This window comes from Meriones unguiculatus, chromosome 19 (assembly GCF_030254825.1).
Source record: "Meriones unguiculatus strain TT.TT164.6M chromosome 19, Bangor_MerUng_6.1, whole genome shotgun sequence".
NCBI classification, from domain to species: Eukaryota; Metazoa; Chordata; class Mammalia; order Rodentia; family Muridae; genus Meriones; species Meriones unguiculatus.
This window is the reverse complement of record NC_083366.1, coordinates 60,478,098-60,500,182: the sequence shown is the minus strand read 5'-3', so window position 1 is coordinate 60,500,182 and position 22,085 is coordinate 60,478,098. Positions and strand designations below refer to the sequence as shown.

The window sequence follows — 22,085 nt, the reverse complement described above, 5'->3', positions numbered from 1 at the left end:
GAAGTGTGAGTCAAATAACCCCTTCTTCCTCAGGCTGCTTCTTGCCAGGTACGTAGTCTGAGCAACAAGTCTCTAAGCCTTCCTCCTATTGGTCCTTCTTTCAGTTGTTCTCAAGATGGGAAGAACTGCCTTCATGATATGCTTCCCGAAGTCTTTTGATTTATTGTATTCTCTTAAAAAATATTATTATTGTGCGCATGAACAGTGTGCTTGTATGTGTACATGTCAAGTGAGTGTGTGGCGGTCAGAGGGCAATTCTATGGAATTGGTTATCTCCATCCAATTGTATGTGGATATTTTGCCAGCAGGTATGTTTATGTCTTGCATGCATGTCTAGTGCTGGCAGAGGCCAAAAGAGGCATCAGATTCCCTGGAACTGACAGTCCAGGTAGCTGTAAACTACTGTGCGGGTGCTGGGAATCCAACCAAGGTCCTCTGCAAGAGCAGCTGATGCCCTTAACTGCTGGGCCATCTCTCTACCCCTTTCCTTCCACTTTGTCAGTCTTTTCCCACTGAGCCATGTCCCTGCCCCTACTTCTCTTGCTTCTCTCCCTGTTCTCCTCTTGCTCTGTCTCATGCATTAGTTATTGTACAAGCTTTCCGTGCCCTACCAGTTCCTGGTTCTGAAGGCCTGGTTCTAAGGTGCCACAGTCAAAGCTGGAACGGAAGGTTTCTTTCACTGCTTCTGCAAGCCATCTGTTCCTTCAGAGCCTAAGTTCTTAACCACCACATTGACATGTGCGCATGGGCAGCACCCACCAGCTGCACTGCAGCCTTGACATGGCCGTGCAGTCTTTTCCCAGCTAGAGCGAAGGTCTTGCTCAACAGTCCTTCTGAAGCACATTTCCCCTGGGCCCTAGCAGAGGCTCAACAGTATTTCATTTCCTGTGCTTTTAGAATGCCAAGCAATACAGGGGTTGTCATGCTAGTTGCTCAGCTTAAGAAGCCTTTGACCCATGGAGTACAAGCAGTATCATTCATGTGTTGGCCTGTCACTCATCCACCCATTCATCCTGGCTGTCATTCTGAGACTGCCAATGTTTACAAATCTGAGCAGCACTGAACTTCCATGCATGTCACAGGTGCTACACAAACACTGGGAATCACCAAGATGCCAATACTCTGCTGCTTTAGGTACATGATAAATTGTGACCTTGACTATTCTCCCCCGCCCCCCTTAAAGTTCCAGGGCTCAATAACTTACTTGGTGTCAAATAATTATGTTGACTAAGTGGAACAGGTTCCTAGAAACCAATGGGAGGATGGGCTGGGTCTGTCTCCCAAATTTAAAGGTATCAGTTGAACAGACATTTTCTGATAGTCTCTGCCACAGAAAACATTTTCAGAACAGATGAGCACACACTGACACAGAAGCCTTCTAAGGCTCAGCAGCAGCAGGAGCAGCAGCAACACGCAGTGGCACTGTAGGAAGTCAGTGCCACAGAACACTTTCTCCCATCACTGAGTCCTGACGGTCCCACGTGTGACCATGACAGGACAGCTCTGCTAAGTCGTCTTTCTCTGTCCATGTCTCTGTGGGTTCCGGGGATCGAGCTCAGGTCACCAGGCTTATGCAGGGAGCACTTCTAGTTGGTGAGCCATCTTGCTACCCACCTCTCCAAGTTTTCCTTTTTTATCTGCCATGTACGTCACAGCATCATGTTCACCTACCTTCGAATCTTGTATGTCCAAAAACATATATGAGAGAAAAGCTGGGCACATTCTCTCAATGAAGATGAGCACCTGAAATATCTTTAAATTTCCCAAGCTTGAGGTGAGTGCTCACTCAGCTGAAAAGTGACTTAAATGACAATAACCATGAAAATACAGTTTGCTTTAAATTCTTTATTATCCTGAATATAAAAGACAGAAGTCCTCTAGCATATAACAGAGTTTTTATGTGGAAACATTATTTTTTTTTACAAGTGAAAAAATAAATACCTCTTGGAATAAAGGCTTATATGCTAATATGTGCCATAAAAAAGTAGAGTTTTAATATCTGACAAAATGTCTGTGCAAAGAAACAAATGCATAAACACATTACTGCTACATTAAGGCAATATGAAACGTAGACTCAGAGATCTCAGTAAAGTGACAGTGTAGGCTTCCAGCTTTAACTTAGCCAGTATTGCACCCAATGAGGTCAGCTAGCTTTCCTGACACCCTAGAAACCCCCCTAGCTCACCAGCTTCCAAAATGCCCAGGTGGGGGTGGGGTGGGGTATGATTAACAATATGGAAACAGAATGAAGTAACCCCACCTCTGAAAGACACAGAGGGGCAACGCAATAGACACAGAAGCACTGACTTAAGAACACAAACAGTGGACTAAAACATACACAAAGGAGACTCTACCGAGGAACCTAAGCTAAGGCTGTAGAGAGGTTGATCTTCAAGCAGAGTGACAGCCATGGGTGCAGCTGGGGCATGTGAAAAGGCACCGAGCATGACAGGAGGCTCTCGGGCCCTCCCTTCTCTCTCTCTTGTCTCTCCCCTCTCCCCCTCTCCCTCTCTCTTTCTGTTTGCTTGTCCCTTACAACAAAACACTCTCCCTTTCCAGTCTCCAAATACTCCGCTAGCTCAAGAGCCCAGGCAGTGCATGTAAGTCTTTGTTAACCAAACTGGCAGCGTTTTGATCACCAGAGGACATGGGGTGAGGGAAACAGAGGGGCTAGGAAGGAGGCCACCCACGCCGAGTTACCTGTTCACTCTCATCCAGACTGTTTTCCGTCTGACAACGTTGCTGTCAATCCTTGAGAAGCCCCTGGATTGTTTTCCAATCTGCTAGCTTTCCAGTCGTTCTTGTTATAAAGACAGAAATGACATTCTAACGAGGACTATTTCTTTAAGAAAAGAATTCCTATTAAAAAAGTTTCAGCACTCCATGACCATACGAAAAGAACCAAGGGAAGTCTGAAAACTCTTACAAAATCTGCTGCCTAGGGAGAAGTTACTGAGACATATGACATCATTTCCTAAAAGGTACCACTGGTGGCTATGTTGCCACTTGACTGACAGAGATGATTTTATCTATTCCTTTACTTGATCATAAAAAACAGTCAAACAAACAAACAAACAAAAAAGCCTCAAAGTCCAAGGAATGTGTCCATGTCCCAGAGTTCTTCCTGGTTGCCATGGGGGCTGTTGCTTCTACTCACGGAAGAGGAGCGCTTGCATTCTTGTTTTTCTTTTCTTCTTTTCTGAAAATGTCTTGTGGCAGATGGGTATTGAGAGTGAAATGTTTCTTCACAAAGTTATTATTCTTATAGTTTACAATACTGCGGCTTGTGGGGACATGGCATGTCCAGTAAGCGCAGGACGCATTAGATGACAGTCAGATTGAGAAGACTGGTGTGGGTTGGCAGGTAAACATGCTGGACATGCTCCACACGTGATCTGCAGACTGGACACGACTAGAAAAGAAGCCAGCACCAGTTAGAATGTCTGCAGAACCGGGGCCTTGGTGCACCCACACTCACTTTTCTAGATAAGCTGCCATTGCAATTTCTAGGCTTTCAGTTCCTCGGTAACGGGCTTGGAGACTGACACTGGCTAAGCTTCTGGCTGGCAGGTGAGCCCCTGGGGTCCTCCTATCTCTCCCTCCCCAGCAACAGGATTAAGAATTCCTACAATTATTCCGACCTCTGACCCACCCCTCCCACACAGCTTTTTAATTACACAGGTTCTAGGAACTGAATTCAGGTCCCTGTGCCTTGCAACGCAGAGCAGACACTTGATTGGCTCAGCCACCTTCCCAAGCCTTCTGTTAGCTTGAGCCTTCCTTCTACAAGGGCTGTAGGCACACATATAGGAGGAAGTCACTGCACCTCTGGCCACCATGCTGGACATATGTCCATAGACAGGCCCTGCCTCAGCTATCTTGGTGACAACGTCAGTGGGCAGATGCCCTTGTGGCCAGGGGCAACAGGTCTCTGGTGGCTTCTTGGTTAACACACATCCTTCATTGGTCACTAGGAAATATAGGCATAGGGCAGGAAAAGATAAAGCCAGGACTCTAAAGGGGAAACCCCTCATTGCATCAGCACAGGCTGTTCCCAGAGAAGGCACGGGTGTCCTGAGCTCGCTGCTCAATCCTCTCATGAACTCTGTATTGTAGTGTCGTAGCTTGTGGGGACTAGCTGACATGCATGGCTAGGCTTACATACACCCACAGTGACATTTAGCAGAACCTTTTGAGAAGTGAAACCAAGTGAAAAGTTACTTTGAGAGGAAATGTAAGGTACAAGAAAGGAGAAATGTGATATATGAGTTGCTTTTCTTTTTTTTGGTGAAAGTTAGTTCAACTTGCTAGCAAAGAACAGCTAATAGAAGACACCCCTAAAGGTCTGAACAGTAACAAAAGGAAATGAAGGGGCTGGTGAGGTCGTTCAGTGGGTATGGATGCTTGCACCAAGCCTGAAACCCAGTTGTGATGCTCAGCACCACATGGTGGAAGGGAAAAATTGACTTCTGCAAATAGTCCTCTGCCTTCCACGTGTGCACTGTGGTATGTGCATAACACACACACACACACACACACACACACACACAGGTAAATGCAAAGATAGAGATAAACTAATCACAAATAGAGTAAATGTCACTTATAATAATAATAATCCAAAAAATTGTTTTGGTTTTGGTTTTGGTTTTTTGGTTTTCAATACAGGGTTTCTCTGTGTAGTCCTGGCTGGCCTCAAACTCACAGAGGTCTGCCTGCCTCTGCCTCCCTGAGTGCTGAGATTAAAGGTGTGTGCCACAGCGCCTGGCTAATTTACGTATTCTTTAACTAGAATTTTAGTTAGCTAATACAGACATTCCTACTAAGTAGTATCAGGGAGCAAGAGGCAACATAAAATGGAAGAGGCAGGCCTGCACCCTGGCTCTTGGTTTAGCTTCGAGATGCACTAATTTGTCAATCTGGACCTCATTTCCAAAAGCAAATGGTGACAAGAGTGTGCTGACCCACACATTTCTACAGGGCACGATGATGTAAGTCCCTGCACACCAAGTCCTCTGCAAGCGAAGACGGGTACTTTCCACTGCACCTACAATGCTCCTACTGGATGCTTCTTATCGGAGAGGAGCGCTAAGTGAGCCCTTACCTGCAGCTGGGCTGCGCAGCTCTCACAGCACACAGTGTGGCCACAGGGGCAGAAGGTGGAGTTGATCTCCTCCTCGCAGCACACCATGCACAGCATGGCTTCCTTCAGCTTGCGCAGCTTCTCCTGGAGTGCCCTGGTCTGCTGGCAGCTGAGGCCTTCGCAGCTGCTGCAGCTCATGCTGCTGTCAGGCGACTTCAGGGGCGAGCTGGGAGGGCTCTGGTCATTCCGGGAGACAAGGTCCACAACGCCAGCATTGTACAGAGCCCTCCTGGCATGGTCATATACCTCCTTGGATGTTCTTTTGATATCAAAGACGTATTTCTTACCAAGATTAATGTTTTCATTCAGAAACAGAGATGCCAAGTGGCCCTTCAAGTCACGACTGTACTGCATCATGACGGCACTGGTGACTGTGTCACACCTGAAGGTAAGAGTGAGCATCTTAGTTAATATTGAACTGCCCAGGAGTTTCACAGTTCAGATTATCAGACTGCTGTGATCAATAAAACAGTATAGCAACAAACATTTAGTACTCATCATCTATCTCCTCTCTATAATGTTGATTGTCCATACCATCCATCTACCAATCTATTGTCTATCTATTAATCTATCTATTAATTATCTACTATCATCCATCTTTCTCCCTACTTATTTGCTTTTTGAGATACTGAAGCTCAGGCTGGCCTGAAACTTCTTGACCTTCTGCTTGCTGGGATTACAGTTGTGTGCCACCATGCCTGTCTTACATTTAATATTATTAGTGCTTACGTTCAATTATTATTGTTGTTGTTGCTTTGTTGAGACAAGATTTCACTATGTAGGTCCTGGAACTTACCATATAGGTCAAGATGGCCTTTAACTCATAGTGGTCCACTTGCCTTTGTCTCTCGACTGTTGTCATTATATATGTCCCATTCCCAACTTGTTTTTTTTTTTTTTTTCCTTGAGACAAGGTTTCATATGACCTAGGCTGGTCTTGAACCATGCTGCCAAGGATGACTTGGCATTTCATAATCCCGCCCCCACCTCTTAAGTGGTGCTGGGAGTACATACATGCACACCATGCTCAGTTCATGGAGAGCCTCATGCATGTTAGGCAAGTACTCTATGGACTGGGCTACATTCGTTACCAAGATAATAAATATTCTTGTGTGCATGTCTGAGTGAGTTCTTCTCACTTTATAGGCTTAGTAGCTCAGTGACTCCACCTCTGTGCTTCTCAGGGGCCTCCAGATACTTGCATGGAAGCAGTTGTAAATACAGAGATGAGACTTTCCAGCCCCCCTTGGCTAGGAGGGGCCATCCAGCAGCTTGTGGAAGCAAAGAGACATTTGTTCTTTGAAGTCATGGCTTTTATGTTAAACATGTCTACAAGTTTTCTGTTCTGCTCTGCAGTCTATTTCAACATAAAACATTGGAAGGCTTCCTACCAACCCCATTTTGGGCTTTATTTATTATTATTATTTATAAGAATGAGGCTAATCACAACTCAGGCCCTCTAGAGTCTGGAATGGCCAGGTGTGGTGGTATGTGCAGGCGATCCCAGCAGTCAGAAAGCCAAGGCTGGAAGACTGCAGTGGTGTTTGGGGCCAGCCTGAGGTATATAGTGAATTCCAGGTCACCTTTGAACACACAGTGAGATTTTTGTCTCAAAACACGCCAAGGAAAATTCAACTCAATTTAAAAATTTTTCGGAGTGTGTAAGGTGGGGGGCTCAGGACAGGGTCTTTCTCAGCAGGGAATAACCTGGGCCACTGTTCAGGCAAGGAACCCAGGCGAGGGTGAACAGGCCCAACCAGTGGGGTCATGCTGGAAGGTGGTTGTGGAAGGAAGATGAGAGATAAGCAGGAGACTGTTATGAAGCGCAGGACCACCCAATTCTGTGCTGATAAGGGCTCTGCAAAAGGAAGCGTTCAGAGTAGCTAGCTATTCTCTCACATTCTGTACAACACTCATGGACTCGGGGCTAGGAGGAATCCCAGAAACCTGCCAGTCACCTAAACACATTAAGCTGTGCCCTAAGCGTAGGAGACACATTGATGGTACGTGCCTGTAGAACGCATGCGTTTCGGTGATGGCTCGGTAGAGCCCACTGGCTGCCCTGGTGCTGATCATTTTAAACAGGAGCACGATGCTGTTGCCAGACTCCTTGGTGACGGTCAGGTAGACATTCTTTCCTGACTGGGTGGCCATCTGCACCACAGGATAAGCTATCCTGGAAGGCAGGAGGAGAAAAGTGAGAGAGCTTAGAAGGGCAGCTCAGCAGGGTGTTGACAAACCTTAGTAGGCAGCCCACGACTTGGCAGTGAACAATTTGTCTGGGGAGTTCTTTGATGACTCTAGCTAGCTGTGCTGATGCAGGATAAGCAGTTGTGGTGTGGAGACATGGGCTGGCGTAACCTCAACATGTGTGAGTACATGCGGAAGCAGACACAGGTATTCAATGGTCCGAGCCACTTAAGAAAAATAATTCTGCCACCATAGTGTATTTTTGCATTTAAGAAACAATCAAATAGTTAAGGATTGAATGCAATTAATACTTGAAAAAAGGAATCACTTTATTGTTAGAGGTATCTGGTGAATTTCTGCCCATTCTCTGCATTCAGAAAAAAGCAACAGGTGGATATACATACTTGGGATTGTAGGAATGTATGTATGTACATAGGCATGTATACCGAAGATTTGAGTTACCTGTTAATAGGGCTAAAGTCATCTTTACAGATTGAGATGCCTTCTGGTCCAACCCCAATGAGGAGTTTCTGTCCTTCGCTGTCCCTCACAGCATGCCACTCTATGCCGTAATTCTCCATTGCTGACACAATCTGCAGAACCTGGTATTCTGCAGAGGCCTGGCTGATGCCCTCCAGCTCCTTATGCTTTGCAACAATACTGTGGGACACCCAAAGGTGCAAAATTAGACAGATCAATGCATTCTATAAAGCTTTTAATTTTCACCAGTGAATTATAGGCCATTAATGAATACAGTCATTAATGACATGGTCCTTAATGAACACAAAAGCACCAAATGGCATATTACTATTTCATTTACTAGTCAAATTAACTGTAAAATACTTCTAAGACACAGTTGGAGATGACAACTATGGGGCCAGCGAGACTGATCAATGGGTAAAGGTGCTTGCTCCAAGCTTGAGTGTGATCTCTGGGACGCACAAGGTAGAAGAAAAGAACTCACTCTCAGCTGTCTTACACACACACACACACACACACACACACACACACACACACACACACATTTTTAAACAAATATTGAGAACCCATCATTTGGGAATACTGTAAGCTGAAAGATGGGAAAATCTACACACACAGACAGAAGTACAGGCTAGACCCCTCACACATCGACCTCCTTCCACTTTACAAGCTCCCTGCCAGGTGGCACCACAGGGGACTGATTAGGTTATTTGCAACGGAAGAAACAGAGTCTATGTTCTCTGCTGTGGCAAGGCTGTCTTTCCTGTGGTCCTTGGTGATCTGGCCTCCCAGTGTACCCTTCCCTTGAGTATGATTTGGATTAATGATTGGCTTCTAATGAACAGAAAATGGTGGAAGACCTGGCGTGAAACTCACTTCTGAGATTGCAGGTCTCATTTCTTCCCTGGCTCGTCTCTCCTCTGTTGGTCATTCATGCCGGGTGAGCCAGCTCCCACACCAGGAAGGAGCCTTGGGGTCAGGTGGCAAGTGAAGGCTGACCAAGAAGCCACAAGAGCCATCTGGGCCTGGAGGCCTCCCCCAGCCGGGCTTTTCGATGAGACTGACCTCGGAGGCTCGGTGTGGCCCGAGCCACAGCAGTTCCCTGCCTATATACCCACAGTTAATGTCTGTTGGTTTAAGTGCTGAGTTTGGGGTAAGCTTGTTACATAGGAATAGGTAACTGAGCTGCCTATGTTAGCCATCTTACTGTAATTCTTTCTGGGATGAAGCAAATACCAATAAACATGCTAGACTTTTTACTGTAGGAGATTTGCATATTTAAAAGGTCAGGCACTTTCGAGATCCTTGTTATTTATGGCATTTCATAGAAGGGCATTTATCTGTGTGGGCTGTTTTGTGTTGGTAGGTTTCTTAAGGAAAAGGCACATGAATTTTCTAAAAATGACGGTTAAACCTGGCAATGATCTGGACTCCGCCTCACCAACTCCACAACTACACCATGAGGCCAATTTCCTGATCCTTATCAAGTTGGTGGCTGTGAGCAGGCACGCCAGCCTCTGGTGGCCTCACCTGTTCAGGGTGGAGCTGGAGAGCTCTTTCTCACACAGATCCTCATAGCTGTACTTGGCAGTGTTCTGGTTGTAGTCACCAAATTTGGTCTGGGCCAGGAGGGCGCTAAGCTCCACTGCCTGCTCGGGGGAACACTGGAGGTGGCCTGCCAAGAGGGATTCTTTAATGTGCAAGAAAAAGATATGCCTGCAAAAGAAAGAGAGAGTGACTGAGACTTGGGATAACAGTATCTGGGCCAGCCTGCTGGGGTGTGGTTCAGGCATGGAGCGATTGCCTAGTATGTTTAAGGCCCCAGGTATTATCCCCGGCGCTGCAGAAAACGACCAAACAAGCTCAAGTAGCTCTGCAATTCCATGACCAAGTACTTTCCTTCTTAAGCAAAGTGGACAGGTAGAGAGGAAAGGCGCAGCAGGCGAGGGAGCTTGCGGCCAGCCTGAGGACCTGGGATCTATGCCCTGGACCCAGTCAGTGGAAGGAGACTCCACACAGTTGGTCTTCTGACTTCTACAGGTGCAGCAGGGCATACTCCCTCTTCAAGTCAGTAAATGAAGTGTCAGAAAAATGTAGTAATAGAAACAGAGCAAGTTTAGCATCACAATGTTTTAAAGGAAATTTAAAACCAATTTTCTTGCTTGTTTGGTTTGGTTTTTTGAGACAGGGACTCATGTAGCTCAGGTTGCCCTCAAACTTGCTATGCAGCTGAGGATGGCATTCAGTGCTGGATCCTGTTGCCTCTGAAGATTACAGTCATGCACAACTACTATTTTCAGCTAGAACACCTATCTTGTAGTAGATCCTGATCTTCAGGGACAGGAGAAAAGAATGCTCACCAGACAGATGTTCTTTAGCATGTTGAAGAGTTTGGCAGAGGCCAACCCCACTATCATCCTCAGAAACACCACCCACCTCCTTTGACAGGCATCTTACTGGCCTAGAGATAACCTAGTAGGCTAGCCTGGTAGGCAGGTGTATGCTTGGCCTTCCTTACTGGGCTGTAAGGACAGAACTGAGGTCCCGATATGCTTGCCAAACAAGCCATTCTCGCTGAGTCCTCTCCCCAGCACCTCCTCTCAGAGCTCTCCAGATGAGTTCTAGTCTTGTCATCTGGGCGTCCTTGTTACTGCTCACAGCGTAGAGGCATGAGTTTTTGTGACCCCAGGGCCCCTCTCCCCTCCACACTCTGCCCAGGCTGCCATGCAAACGGCTTGCGGTTATTGCTTCCAATGAAAAGGCTCCATCTTTCCGCTCAAAGTCCTTCGCAGGGATGCATGATGGTGGTCGAAGCCCAGGCTGCTCCTCTGGCTGGCTCCAGCCACACCTCCTGCCGCTGTGCTTTGGAGAGGGACCATCCCTCTATGTGGAAGACGCAGCCCTGCAGCAACCTGCCCCGATGACTTTCTCTCCTGCCCTCTCACTTGGTCACCTTTTGATCTACCTTGCACTGCTTATCTATTTCCCAATTACTTTATGTAACAAGTTACAACTTCTTTCCTTAGCTAGCTGCACCTGGGCTGGCTTAATTGCCTCTAACACCAAAGAGCTCCATAAAATCCTGTAAAGTACCGTGCATCTGTGTTGATCTTATATTCCATCCTCAGCTTTGCTCTGTTTGAGCAGACCCTTAGTACATGCAACATTAAATTCTACATTCACTGCAAGGCATGCATGCCACAGAAATTTCTGGGAAAATACAGATTCTGTTTTTATTGTCCAAAATCCTGACAAGGTTATCTGAGTCACCACAGAGGCCAGGCTATAAAATCTGCCTCTTTGATGACTTGTGGTAGTCTCTCATATGTGCTTAAGGGTACCATAATGAAACCCAGGCATTCGTGAGACTTTGAACCCCGTACAAGCCCAGCTCCTCACTTTCCCAGGCCTCAACATAGCTTCCACTTTTGTACCACACCCAAGTTTGCCACTCAAGTGACTAGCATAAGAAACATAAGAAAAGGACTTAGGACAAGAGAGGTGACCAGTGCAAGAGGCTGTGTTGAGAACTTCAAACTATCAGGCTGACAAGAGCCATTTATCTTCCTTAACTAAGAAAGAAGATAAATCAATCTTTTGCATATTCAGTAATCATAAATATTTAAAATGATGAAACATTCTTAAATGTTTCAGTTTTTTTCCATACTCAAAGCCCCAAGAAGAAATCATCATAAAATGCAAAGGAGCATTCAAAGAGAACAGACACAGTTTTTATTAACCCAGACATCTGGTAGTCCTTAAAGTATTTCTTTCATACTGCTAAACCGAGAAAGAGGCCCTGCTGAGGCAAATAAATTGCTACAGGGGGAAAAATGCTTTTAAAATAGCTATACAGATAGCCGATGTGGTCGCTCATACCTTTAATCTCAGCACTCTGGAAACAGAAGCAGGCAGCTTTCTGTGAGTTCCAGGCCAGCCTGGTCTACATAGTGAGACTCTGTCTTAAAAGGTGGGGTATAGTGAAGGGTAATCTATCAGCAGATGCAGGTCTAACATTCTCACAAAATCCTGGTGTTGCTCATGGAAAATGGAATCTTAATGGACCTTTTCCTATTCAACCAGGGGCTATGTTTTCAGGAGTCTAAAGCCTGAATCTATGCTTACACTCAAGAAGAAACTGTGTGCCAAAAGATTTTAAGATTAGCACCACAAACTGAGCCTTCTCAATTTAATTACTGTGAATGTAAAGGTCTTTTCTGACTTATTTTCCTAGCATAAAGTTTGAAACTGCTTCCTGCTTTATTAAACAGTACGGAAAGCTGCCAAAGACGACTTTTCAAATTTATTCAATTTCTTTTTCCAAATTCTCTACGCCTACTTCTGGAGGGACAGCTGCCAAAAGCAAAGGGAAGAAATGGTAACCCAACGTAAACAGGTGGCTAGGAGCCTAGAGCGCTGCCCATCCTTCCCCGCGAGTGGATGAGACTGTGAGGGAGGGCACAGTGATGCTCTTCAGCCAGCTGAGGCAAACTGGGCTCACTTACCATCAGCAGCAGGCGCAGGCACTCCTTCTCCTGGCAGCTTACACAGCCATGCAGTGCAGTTTCTGTGGCTTTCTGGCCCCCTTTCAAGTCAATAAAAAGTGGTCCCACACTGCTCCGTGCCCTGCCCACCCTGGGATTACAGAGATGGACATGTCTGGTAGTTGCTTTTTAGATGGAACCCAGTCTTTGGAGGAAAGGGATATATCTCATCAAAATAACTCCAGCCACAGATGGGCTTCTGGGTGACAAGGGTCCAGGCACCAATGTAACGGAGCAGGGCGGCCACCATCACCAGGTCTGATGACCTATCAAAAACTTTATCAGTTACAAAAGAAAGGCTTTGAAAAATACCTACGTTGTCTTAAGTGAATGTTTACTTATGGACACAAGCTTATACTGTATTTTCTACACATTCCTAGGGTTACACTTGGAAATTAACTTTTGAAGTTCTACTCAGTTACTAAGAAAATGAATATCTCCAATATATGGGCCTAGAGTGTACCATTGTAGCTAAATCAAGGGTTGGCATCATAGGTACTAAGGATTCACACATGCTATAAAAACTGGGTGAGGGGCTGGATACATGTCTCAGTGCTTAAGAGCACTGGCAGCTCTCTCAGAGGACCCGGGTTCAATTCCCAGCACCCACCTAACAGCCATCTATGACCACAGATCCAGAATGGAGGTCAAAGGGCAACCTGTAGGAGTCAATTTTCTCTTTCCACCATGCAGGTCTCTGGGACTGAACTCATACCAGGTGGCAAACACCTTTACCTACTGAGCCATCTTGATGGCCACAAAGCACATACTCTTAATTTTTTTTTTTTTCAAAATTCTCCAACAATTTCTCTCTTAAAATCCATGCCTTTTCAGAGGCTGGAGAGATAGCTCAGCAGTTAAGACCTCTTGTTGCTCTTACAGAGAAACAGGATTTAGATCTGTGGACGCTAAGCATGCATATGATACACATACATACATAATTTTTATACATACACACAGGCAAACACTCCTCCACTAAACATTTTAAAAATATAAAAAACAAAATCCATTTTTTTTCATGGTATTAAGAAATAACAAGAACCATTTATCTTGTGATCAGAAGACTTTTGTCTGAACACTGACCACCTCACAGAAAAAATCCTATAGAACTCGTAACAGAACTTTCTAGAAGCCAATTGGAAGCTCACTGTATGGGTTACTATGCTGATCTGAATTAGAACAGCCCCCATAGACACCTATATTTGAAAGCTGGTTCCCCTGCTGGGAGAGCAGTTTGAGAAGGACTAGGAGGCGTGGCCTTGTTGGAGAAGGTGTGTTTTTGAGGGTGGGCTTTGAGGTTTCAGAATCCTATGCCATCCCCAGTTCTCTCTCTCTCTCCTTCTCTTTCCCCCTCTCTCTGACTCCTACTTATGGCTCAGGGTATACGATTTAGCTCCAGTTCCAGTGCCATGCCTGCCTGCCTACCGCCATGCTCCCTGCCATGAGGGTCAAAGAACTGTGGAACTGTGATTTCCCAAACTAAATGCTTTCCTTGCTAAGCTGCCTTAGTCATGGTGTCTTGTCATGGCAACAGAAAAGTCACTTAAAATGGTTACTGTTGGGCATGATCTCCCAGTAATCTTGCCAGATATGCCATTTTGGAGAGCTTTTGACAACATATGTAAAATAACTAGATTCAGCCTCATGTTCAAAATGTAAGTAATGAATCCTAGCATGTCTTTAGAATGGCTAAGTAGTTATTTTCAAAAAAACAGTTGCCAATAACTGAACCCTAATTTCCCCTGAGGCACAAGCATGGGAACAGTTGTCTGGACGGCCCTCACCCCAGGCAGACCCGTTACAATCAAGCGCCCCATCTTTGTCCAATGAGTCATTTACCCACATCGGTTTATTTTAAACCGAACTCTGAATGCCAAGCTATATTTTAAAACAACCAAATGGAAACAGGAATTGCTATGAGAGAGCTTTTCTTTTCTTTTTTTTTTTTTTAATCTTATAACATTCTCGTAAACAAAATTAATTCAGGATGGAGCATAGTCCTACATAAAACCATACTGGCTTGAGAACCAAGCCTAAGAGTACCTTCACGGCGAGAGGGTAGACAAGGCTCTTCAGAACATAGTGATTAAACTCCAGAAAGGAAAAAAAAAGAATAAATCAGACCTCACCAAAATTAAAAACTCCTACTCACCAAAAGGCATGAGGATAACAGGCAAGCCACAGGGGGATCATATATTTATAAAACTCAGATTTCACAATGAATTGGTATCTAGGATACATAAAGAATGTGGACAGCTCAAGAGTAAAGGCAAATGATCAAAATGGGTAACTTGGACATTTCACCAAAGGAAAGGCAAAGAAAGCCAATGAGCACATGAAAATCTGACAGACGTCATTAATCACCGCAGAAATGCAAATTAAAACCACAACACTCCACCACCACGTATCCACCAGAAGGCTGGCAGGGGTGTGGAGACACTCAGTTTTCTTACAGTCTTTGTGGGAGTACAGAACAGTGCAGATGCTGGCGGGGAGCGGTCTGGCAGTAACTTATACGACTAAACAATCCTGCCATGACCCAGCTATTGTATTCTGGGGTATTTTCTCAAGGAAAATGAAAACACATGTGTCTACAAGAAAATAAAAGTCTGTATTAGAATGTTCATAGCAGCTTTCTTCCTGGACAACACACGCTCATCACGACTGAGGATCAGCCGACAGCGTGGAACACTATCCAGTGGCAGAAGGAAACAAAGCAGGCTGCACTTAGCTCAGTACCGATGTTCAACGTTCAAGGCCCCGCTCCGTCCCCAACACACAACAAAGCAAAACAAGCAGAAAACAGAACAAGTAACCACTGAAGGACCGCTCCCCACCCCATACACCAGCATGAGTGGAGCTCAGCAGAATTTGAATGGACAAAAGAAGGCAGACTGGAAAGCAGAGTCCTCCCGGATGATTTCCTGCGCATAAAGTTAAACAGGCACAACAAACCTTCAGTGGAGAGCCACAGTGTGACAGCCGTCAGGAGGGGAAGCGTGGCAGTGCGGGCTGGCTGCAGAAAGATGAGGGGCTTTCTAAGATGGGGATGCTGTTGCTGTTCTTAATCTCAGCATAGATGTTATTTAAACAGGCGCCCATCGAATCTCATTAAGAGATATAATTAGGATTTATGTTTTATCCTATGTAAATTTTAACTAAAAAGAAAAAAGAACCATATGCAAGCAGTGATTTCAACTCAACGGTAAGCACACTGGAGTAGTTAAGAAGACGGATACTTATACCCACGACTTGTTTAAAAATGTATCAAAAAACCAGTTGATGGATGGTTAGAAGGACTGATAAATGATTAACTATATAATAAAGTAGAAATATTAAACTTAATAGTAGAATCTAGGGGGACCTATATGGGTGTTCATGATAAAAACCCTCAACTTTCCCTGGTGTTTGACATTTCTCAGAAGATTGAGCAAAAAACGTCAGGGCTTAGGTTTCTGAATGCTGGTGAATAAAATAGCTCCAGCCGTATCAAACCATCAGGCCTACTTTATGGGGGGCTTACAGTCAGAAAAACCTGTCAGGGGCAGATGGTTGTCATGGAGTTACTAAGTCAGGTCTCTACCTGGGCTTAAGGCGATCTCTTTCAGGCTTCAAATAGAACCACTCTTAAAAATGCTCCTCCTTGGGCCCTAAAGCAGTTAAGATATGAGGATTGCCACAGGGGGCTTCCAGCCTTGCGAGATCATAGCCTGTGCCAGGAGAATACCGTAACTTGAAAGCACTAAGTCTGCACTTCAAATGAATGTCCTTACCCATGGCAATCGGTGTCTGTGTGAGCAACCTGTCAATCTCTGGCCTCTGCATACACATGCATGGCCATGCGCACTTGCACATTCACACATCACATGCATCTAACATACTCCCTCACACAAAATGAATGGGTGAAATACCATTTTTAAGAAACATTCTTTGTATGGGCCCAAAGTTGCCCAGGTTCTCAAACACCACACAGCAATGCAAACCCTTAGTTTTGGAAAAAAAAATTTTTTTAGTAGGATTCAGAAATTCAACTTATAATTTCTTTGGAAATAGTATACATGTACACTTTTACTTTTTGTTTGTTTGTTTAACTTTCCTGGGTCCTATTCTGTATTTTGGCAAGTAAAAACAGGAAAGAGTGGAGGAGCAAAAAGAAGATACAGGAGAGGTAGGGATGGGGAGAAAGCGGCTTATTCTGCCATTCCATACACAGTGTAAAGAACATGAACGAATTTTTGCAATAGCTATATGAACCTTCATAACAGAGCCACACTGGCTGCAGTTGCAAGATCATGAAGAACACTCACCCTTAACCATGCTGAGGTAGATTATGTAAACAACCTTCACCAAAACTGACGTTAATCAAGACTTTGAACCTGACTTAAAGACCCTGGCTAGGACCAGTCTGACTGGTCCTAAGTTGGTTTGAAATGACCACATCCCATTTGCTTTGAGTTTGCTGGTGGCTTTGGCTCTGTAAGCTTTTTTGTTTTGAGATTTTATTTAATTTTTAAAAAATTTTATGTGTATGAGTATTTTGTCTGCATTCATGTACATATGTGCCCACATGCATGTCTGGTGCCCTCAGGCCACAAGAGGGAGTTGGATCATGAGCCATCCTGTGGAGTGCTGGGAGTGAAACCTGAGTCCTCTGCAAAAGCAACCAGGATTCTAAACCACCAGCCATCTCCAGCTGCACACTTCTAAATTCTCACTCTATTAATTAACAAGATATTTACACAGTGTGTGCTCGCTGGATTCTGAGGATGTGGTGCCGATCAGTTTTGATGGAATTTGCAATCACTGGAGCAACTGACAATGAACACAAGTAGCTGTGATGTTAGAAGCACATTCAAGCTCTAAAAGAAAGATGGGTGATGTCTTGGGAGGATGCAGTCTCCCAGGCAGTGCTAGAAAAGGCATTCCAGAGACAAGGGACAAGCTGAGACTAGGAATTGGGGAGAGAGCTAACCTCTGCTGCCCCAACACAGGAATCTTGAGGAAAGACTGTGTCCAGGATAACAACATTCTCTGAGCATTTAGTTCAGTGCTCACGGAGTTTATGTGCTGGGGCTGTTTTCCAGGAGGAAACTCCCAGATGGTGGCTAACCTTCACTAAACTGGACAGTCCCTACCAGAGACCACAGAGCTCTGAAAATGTGGCCAAGTCAGGAAACAAAGACTCTGCCATCAGGGGAGAGCACAGTCACCACTGTGCAGATGGAACGCACACTTCCCTAATCTGTGGTTTTGAAAATGTTGGCAAAATTCATTGTGAAGACCCAAGAGCCCTGAAAGGCAGGAGTTTCTCCTAAGATGATGATGATTTCAGGGTTACTTCCAAAACTCATTAATTTCTTTCCCTTTTCATTTCGATCCACAGCATGGCAAACATCTGCTGAAAATACCTGCTGTCTCCATCTAGAACCCAGGCCAGTCAGCAGAGCAGGACTCTCCTAGTCCAGCTCTCCATTCAAGAGCAAATGGAATAATCTGGATAGGGGCACCAAATCTAACATGAAGCCCCAAACCAGATTAGCCTGATCTACCGAGCTAATAACATTTGAACCCCGCCAGTGCTCCTCTTCAGAAAAATGGCTTCCTCCTGGATCCCAGGGTCCCCTGATATCCAGGCCTTCCTGCCTGCACCCCTCTCTGCAGCCTGCCTGGTCTGATGCTAACTAGTATATTAACTAGTATTTTAAACCCTCTCTTCTAGAAGCTCACTGCTTAGTGGTCTGCAGATGGCAACTGTGCCCAGCTATTTCCTCTTGATGAAGTGTCCAGACACCCTCAGCACACAGAATGCACCCTCGTGGGTTCCTCAGTAAAGCCATCTCTTAACACTGAATTATCAAAGCCGTGTTCAGTTGCTTCACAAACAGGTCCAGTGTAGAATCTTAGCACTTAACATAAATATTTTATAGCAAACAATGGAACAAAAAGTTTGTCAACAAAAGTGTGTGTGTGTGTGGCTTTTTTGTTTGTTTATTTTACCAATATAACATTAAAGAAAAAGAAATAGTTTTGTTCTTTAGAACCAAGATAAAAACACACATGTGGGCAAAACACCCATACACTTAAAAAGGATAAATGCAAATTAGATATTACTTTATGAAAATTCTAAAGCACACTGGTCATCAACCTTGGGCATTTTCTTAAAAGCTTTATATTTTGGATAACTCCACAAAACTATGCAAAGTTCACCAACATAATAAACATAACTCAAAAGTTTCCGCTGCACTCCCCCACTTCTTTACTCAGACAGGGGCTTTGGGCAGGTTAGCAAGCATGGACCACTGTGGCCTCAACTCTCATTCTTATTTTGACATGGGATTTCACTAAGTTCCCAGAGTAGACTTTAACCTACACTGTCCCCAGGCAGGACAGACCTCCATGTCTTTGTTCCTCTGCCTCCCAAGCAGCTAGTATTACAGGCCTAGTACTGGGTCCAGCCTACACTAACCATTCTATGGGGTTTCTTAAAAGGAGTGAAAATCAATTGAAATAACCTAGTTGAACCAGGTTTGAGTGCCATTAGCTATAAATCCCAAGAGTCGAAGACAATTGAGTTGATAACAGAAAAACCAATGTAGGAAATTTGATTCAAGTACTAATTCATAACTATCTCTTTCTCACATGAGTAAAGTAGATTTGATAATAGGTATTGACCCAATTATAGGAGAGTGTATCACAGCAGAGACCACCCCACAGTTAATCACAAAGCATGAACACATTCCCAATACAATTTATTTGCTATTATCCTTCCCCTATTTAAATGAAGTTATTTGCTTCTTCAAGTTTTGGCTGATTTCAAAAATAAATTTGTGTCATTAGAATTGGGTTGCACCTGGAATCCCTGAAATCACTGTAGCATCACAATGTGCCTGCTACACACACACACACACACACACACAGAATGTTAAAAAAAAAAAGATAGAGCCTCTTGTGATGAATAGCGACAGCTCAAAATCTGTAACCAGGCCATTACAAGAATATTTGTAAGGTGTTTTCAGAAACACTAAAAATTAATCATGGCAGTTTCCTTCATAAACAAAACCTCTCTCAACCTTTAAAATGCCACAGTAAAGCAACATGGACATTTCAAATCCAAATGAATGGTATTTTTAAGTTTCCATCATTTGTTTAGTAAATAAGCAACAACAACAACAACAAAATGGTATGTTAAAATCTCTCTGAGGAGCCTGTTCCCTGATTCTGAGTTGAAAGCTACAGGATCGCATTTTTCTCATGCATGGCACATTTCCAAGCCACAGGAGTATGGAAAACATCAGTGCTGGGATCCAAAGTTTGCTGCGGTTTTAAAAGCAATCATTTTCTTTTTTCAACATGCCACTGTAGTCTCTTGCATTTCAGTAGTAAATATTAAACATCACTTTCCTGTTTTGGTTCAACTTTGGGAAAAGTGTAACAGTCAGTCAAGAGGGAACTTTTTTTTTGACCTTTGAAAAGGAGACCACATGCTTCAGTTCTTTTCCACGGCTGGTGGCCCTATTTTAACAAGGAGGAAAAAAAATCTAATGCCCAACAATCATGTTTAACACATCTGTGGGGTGGAATTCAGTTACAGTGGCCTACAAAGAATTCTACTAAAACAGTTTTAAAATCTGCTGAAGGCCAGACAGAGCGCTCCCACTACACAATGTAATCTGACACTAGGCTGAAGACTGACCAAGTTTAAGTAACCCAAGAGGAACTGTTTCCTGCTTTCGTTAGAACAGTCCACAGTGACCTGCAGTAACACTGCCGAGGCGGGGTTACTCTCGGGCATTAGATGGAGCTGTCAGGAAGTCGGTGTCCGGGTGTTCTTTTTGTTTGTAAGAAGTCTACCCACTCTCCACCAATATCATACAGACGCAGAACAAGCGTTGGAAAACCCACCCGGGCCAACTGTGCTTTGAAAAATGAAATGAAGTTTCTCCTAACTTCCTCTGCACCAAGTCAGTTTGCCCAGGAACATCTCTGGGAGGGCCCAGTGGCCACCTCTATCTAAGTGGAATCAGAGGGGACCTGACGCTGGTTTACGGTCGGCCTCGCTTTACCTTGTCTGCTCCTGTAAGATGAGATGGGGCTCCACAAAGAACTTGACTCTCAATTTAAGCCGGTAAGGTGCCAGCCCATCCATCTGCTGGGAGATCCGGTTTCTCAGATTCAGCCATAAGCTTTCACCTTTGCTACCGGTAAACTGCAGTCCGAAATAATCGACTTCTATGATTCCCAATCGCCTGCACACCTAAAAACAAAGGCATCGGGTATGAGCAACGCAAACTCAAGGGCGCCATCTGAGTGAAGGACTGGCAACCAATTTTACAAAGTTTTACCTCGTTTTAAGTCCAATAACAGACTGGAAAACAATGTTTTAAGATACCAGCCATACCAAAAAGCAGCCCTCCGGAAGAGGCGTGGCCTTGCTTAAATACTTCTATAGTATGACCAATCGCACAGGGAAAAAGAGTCCCCCCAGACTTCCCAAAAGGCTGACAAAGAAGAACCCACAGGGTATTTTATTTCTTATTCCAATTGCTGGAATTCCCTGCACCAGCACCATCTGCACAGCTGATTTGGCAACTTATTATCTGGACAGTTTTAACCATCTGGATTCCAAAAACACAAACACTTTGAGGAAGCATGCCACAAGTGTCAGCTAAGCTTTAGCGGCTTTCCAAACAGCTCAGGTCTTCAGGTCCCCAAGGTTTCAAGGGGGGGGGGTCAAATGTGCCTGTCATACCCAACGTGCACACACTGATCAGAGCCTGAGTCACTCTTGAAGAAAACACACGAGTGAAGACCTCACATCGGAGACGGCCTGGACGGTTCCCTGCAAACCTCCCAGGACAGTCTGGATCCCCAAGCAAGTGTCAGGTGAACCAGCCCTTCTGAGAAGCGACTTGAGACACGGGGCCACCCGGTCAGCTAGGGAACCCCGGGGCCCGAGGCTGCTTGCAGCCACCCCATCCCGGGACGCGGGTGGCGCTGCCGGGCTTTGCGAGGACCCCACGGGCGGCATCACGCACACACCTGCGGCAGGTGTGCGGGGCCACCTTCCTTTTAGAAAAGTACCCGATGAGGAGGCAGAGTGGCGGCTCCGGGCAGTGTCCCGGTCCCCAGGACCCCGCTCCCCCACCGTACGCGTCCTCTACGTCCCTGCCCGCCCTCCCCCACGCCCGCGAGGAGGAGGAGGAGGCTGGAGCCAGGCGTCCGGGGAGCGCTCCTCGGGCCGCTGCTGCAGCGTCGCCGGGCTCCGGAGCAGCATCTCCGAGGCCCCGAGGCTTCCCGGGGACTGGCGGGGGTCCCCTTCCCGATCGTCGCCCTCACCTGGTTGAGACAGTCCTCGCCGTTGGCTTTTGCCTCAACCTCCACCTCCATCAGCACCGCGTCCGGCCTCGTCACATAGCACAGCATGGCTGGGGCCGCCGCCACCGCCGCTTCTTCTTCTCGGGTGTGCGCCGGGGCTGTCGCCTCCCCGCAGTCGCTCCAAGTCGGCTTCGGGCTCCGCGAGGAAGGCGCAGCCGCGAGGCCGCCTGCCCTGCACCCCACGCAGTGGCCGCCCGCGTCCCCGCCACCCCCACGACTGCCCGCTCCCGGGTGCTCCACGGCCGCGCCGCTCGGACAGCCCGACTGCCTGCGCCGCGACAGCCACGCAGCCTTTATAGAGGCCCCGCCCCCTCCGGCGCCGGCCTCCGCCAATCACCGCGCGCTTGCCCCTCCTC

The 22,085-nt window shown here is 45.7% G+C and overlaps 1 protein-coding gene across 1 annotated transcript; it reads right to left on the bottom strand.

The window, feature by feature from the left end:
- Positions 1-1,830: 1,830 nt before the first annotated feature.
- On the bottom strand, positions 1,831-22,001 carry Mylip (myosin regulatory light chain interacting protein). The gene is made up of 7 exons (XM_060372956.1): positions 21,691-22,001; positions 20,418-20,608; positions 9,341-9,526; positions 7,793-7,990; positions 7,158-7,316; positions 5,102-5,528; positions 1,831-3,412 (listed from the first exon to the last, which is right to left on the bottom strand). The coding sequence occupies exons 1-7, from the start codon at positions 21,775-21,777 to the stop codon at positions 3,323-3,325; spliced, it is 1,338 nt and encodes a 445-aa protein (XP_060228939.1). The 5' UTR covers positions 21,778-22,001; the 3' UTR covers positions 1,831-3,322.
- Positions 22,002-22,085: the final 84 nt, after the last annotated feature.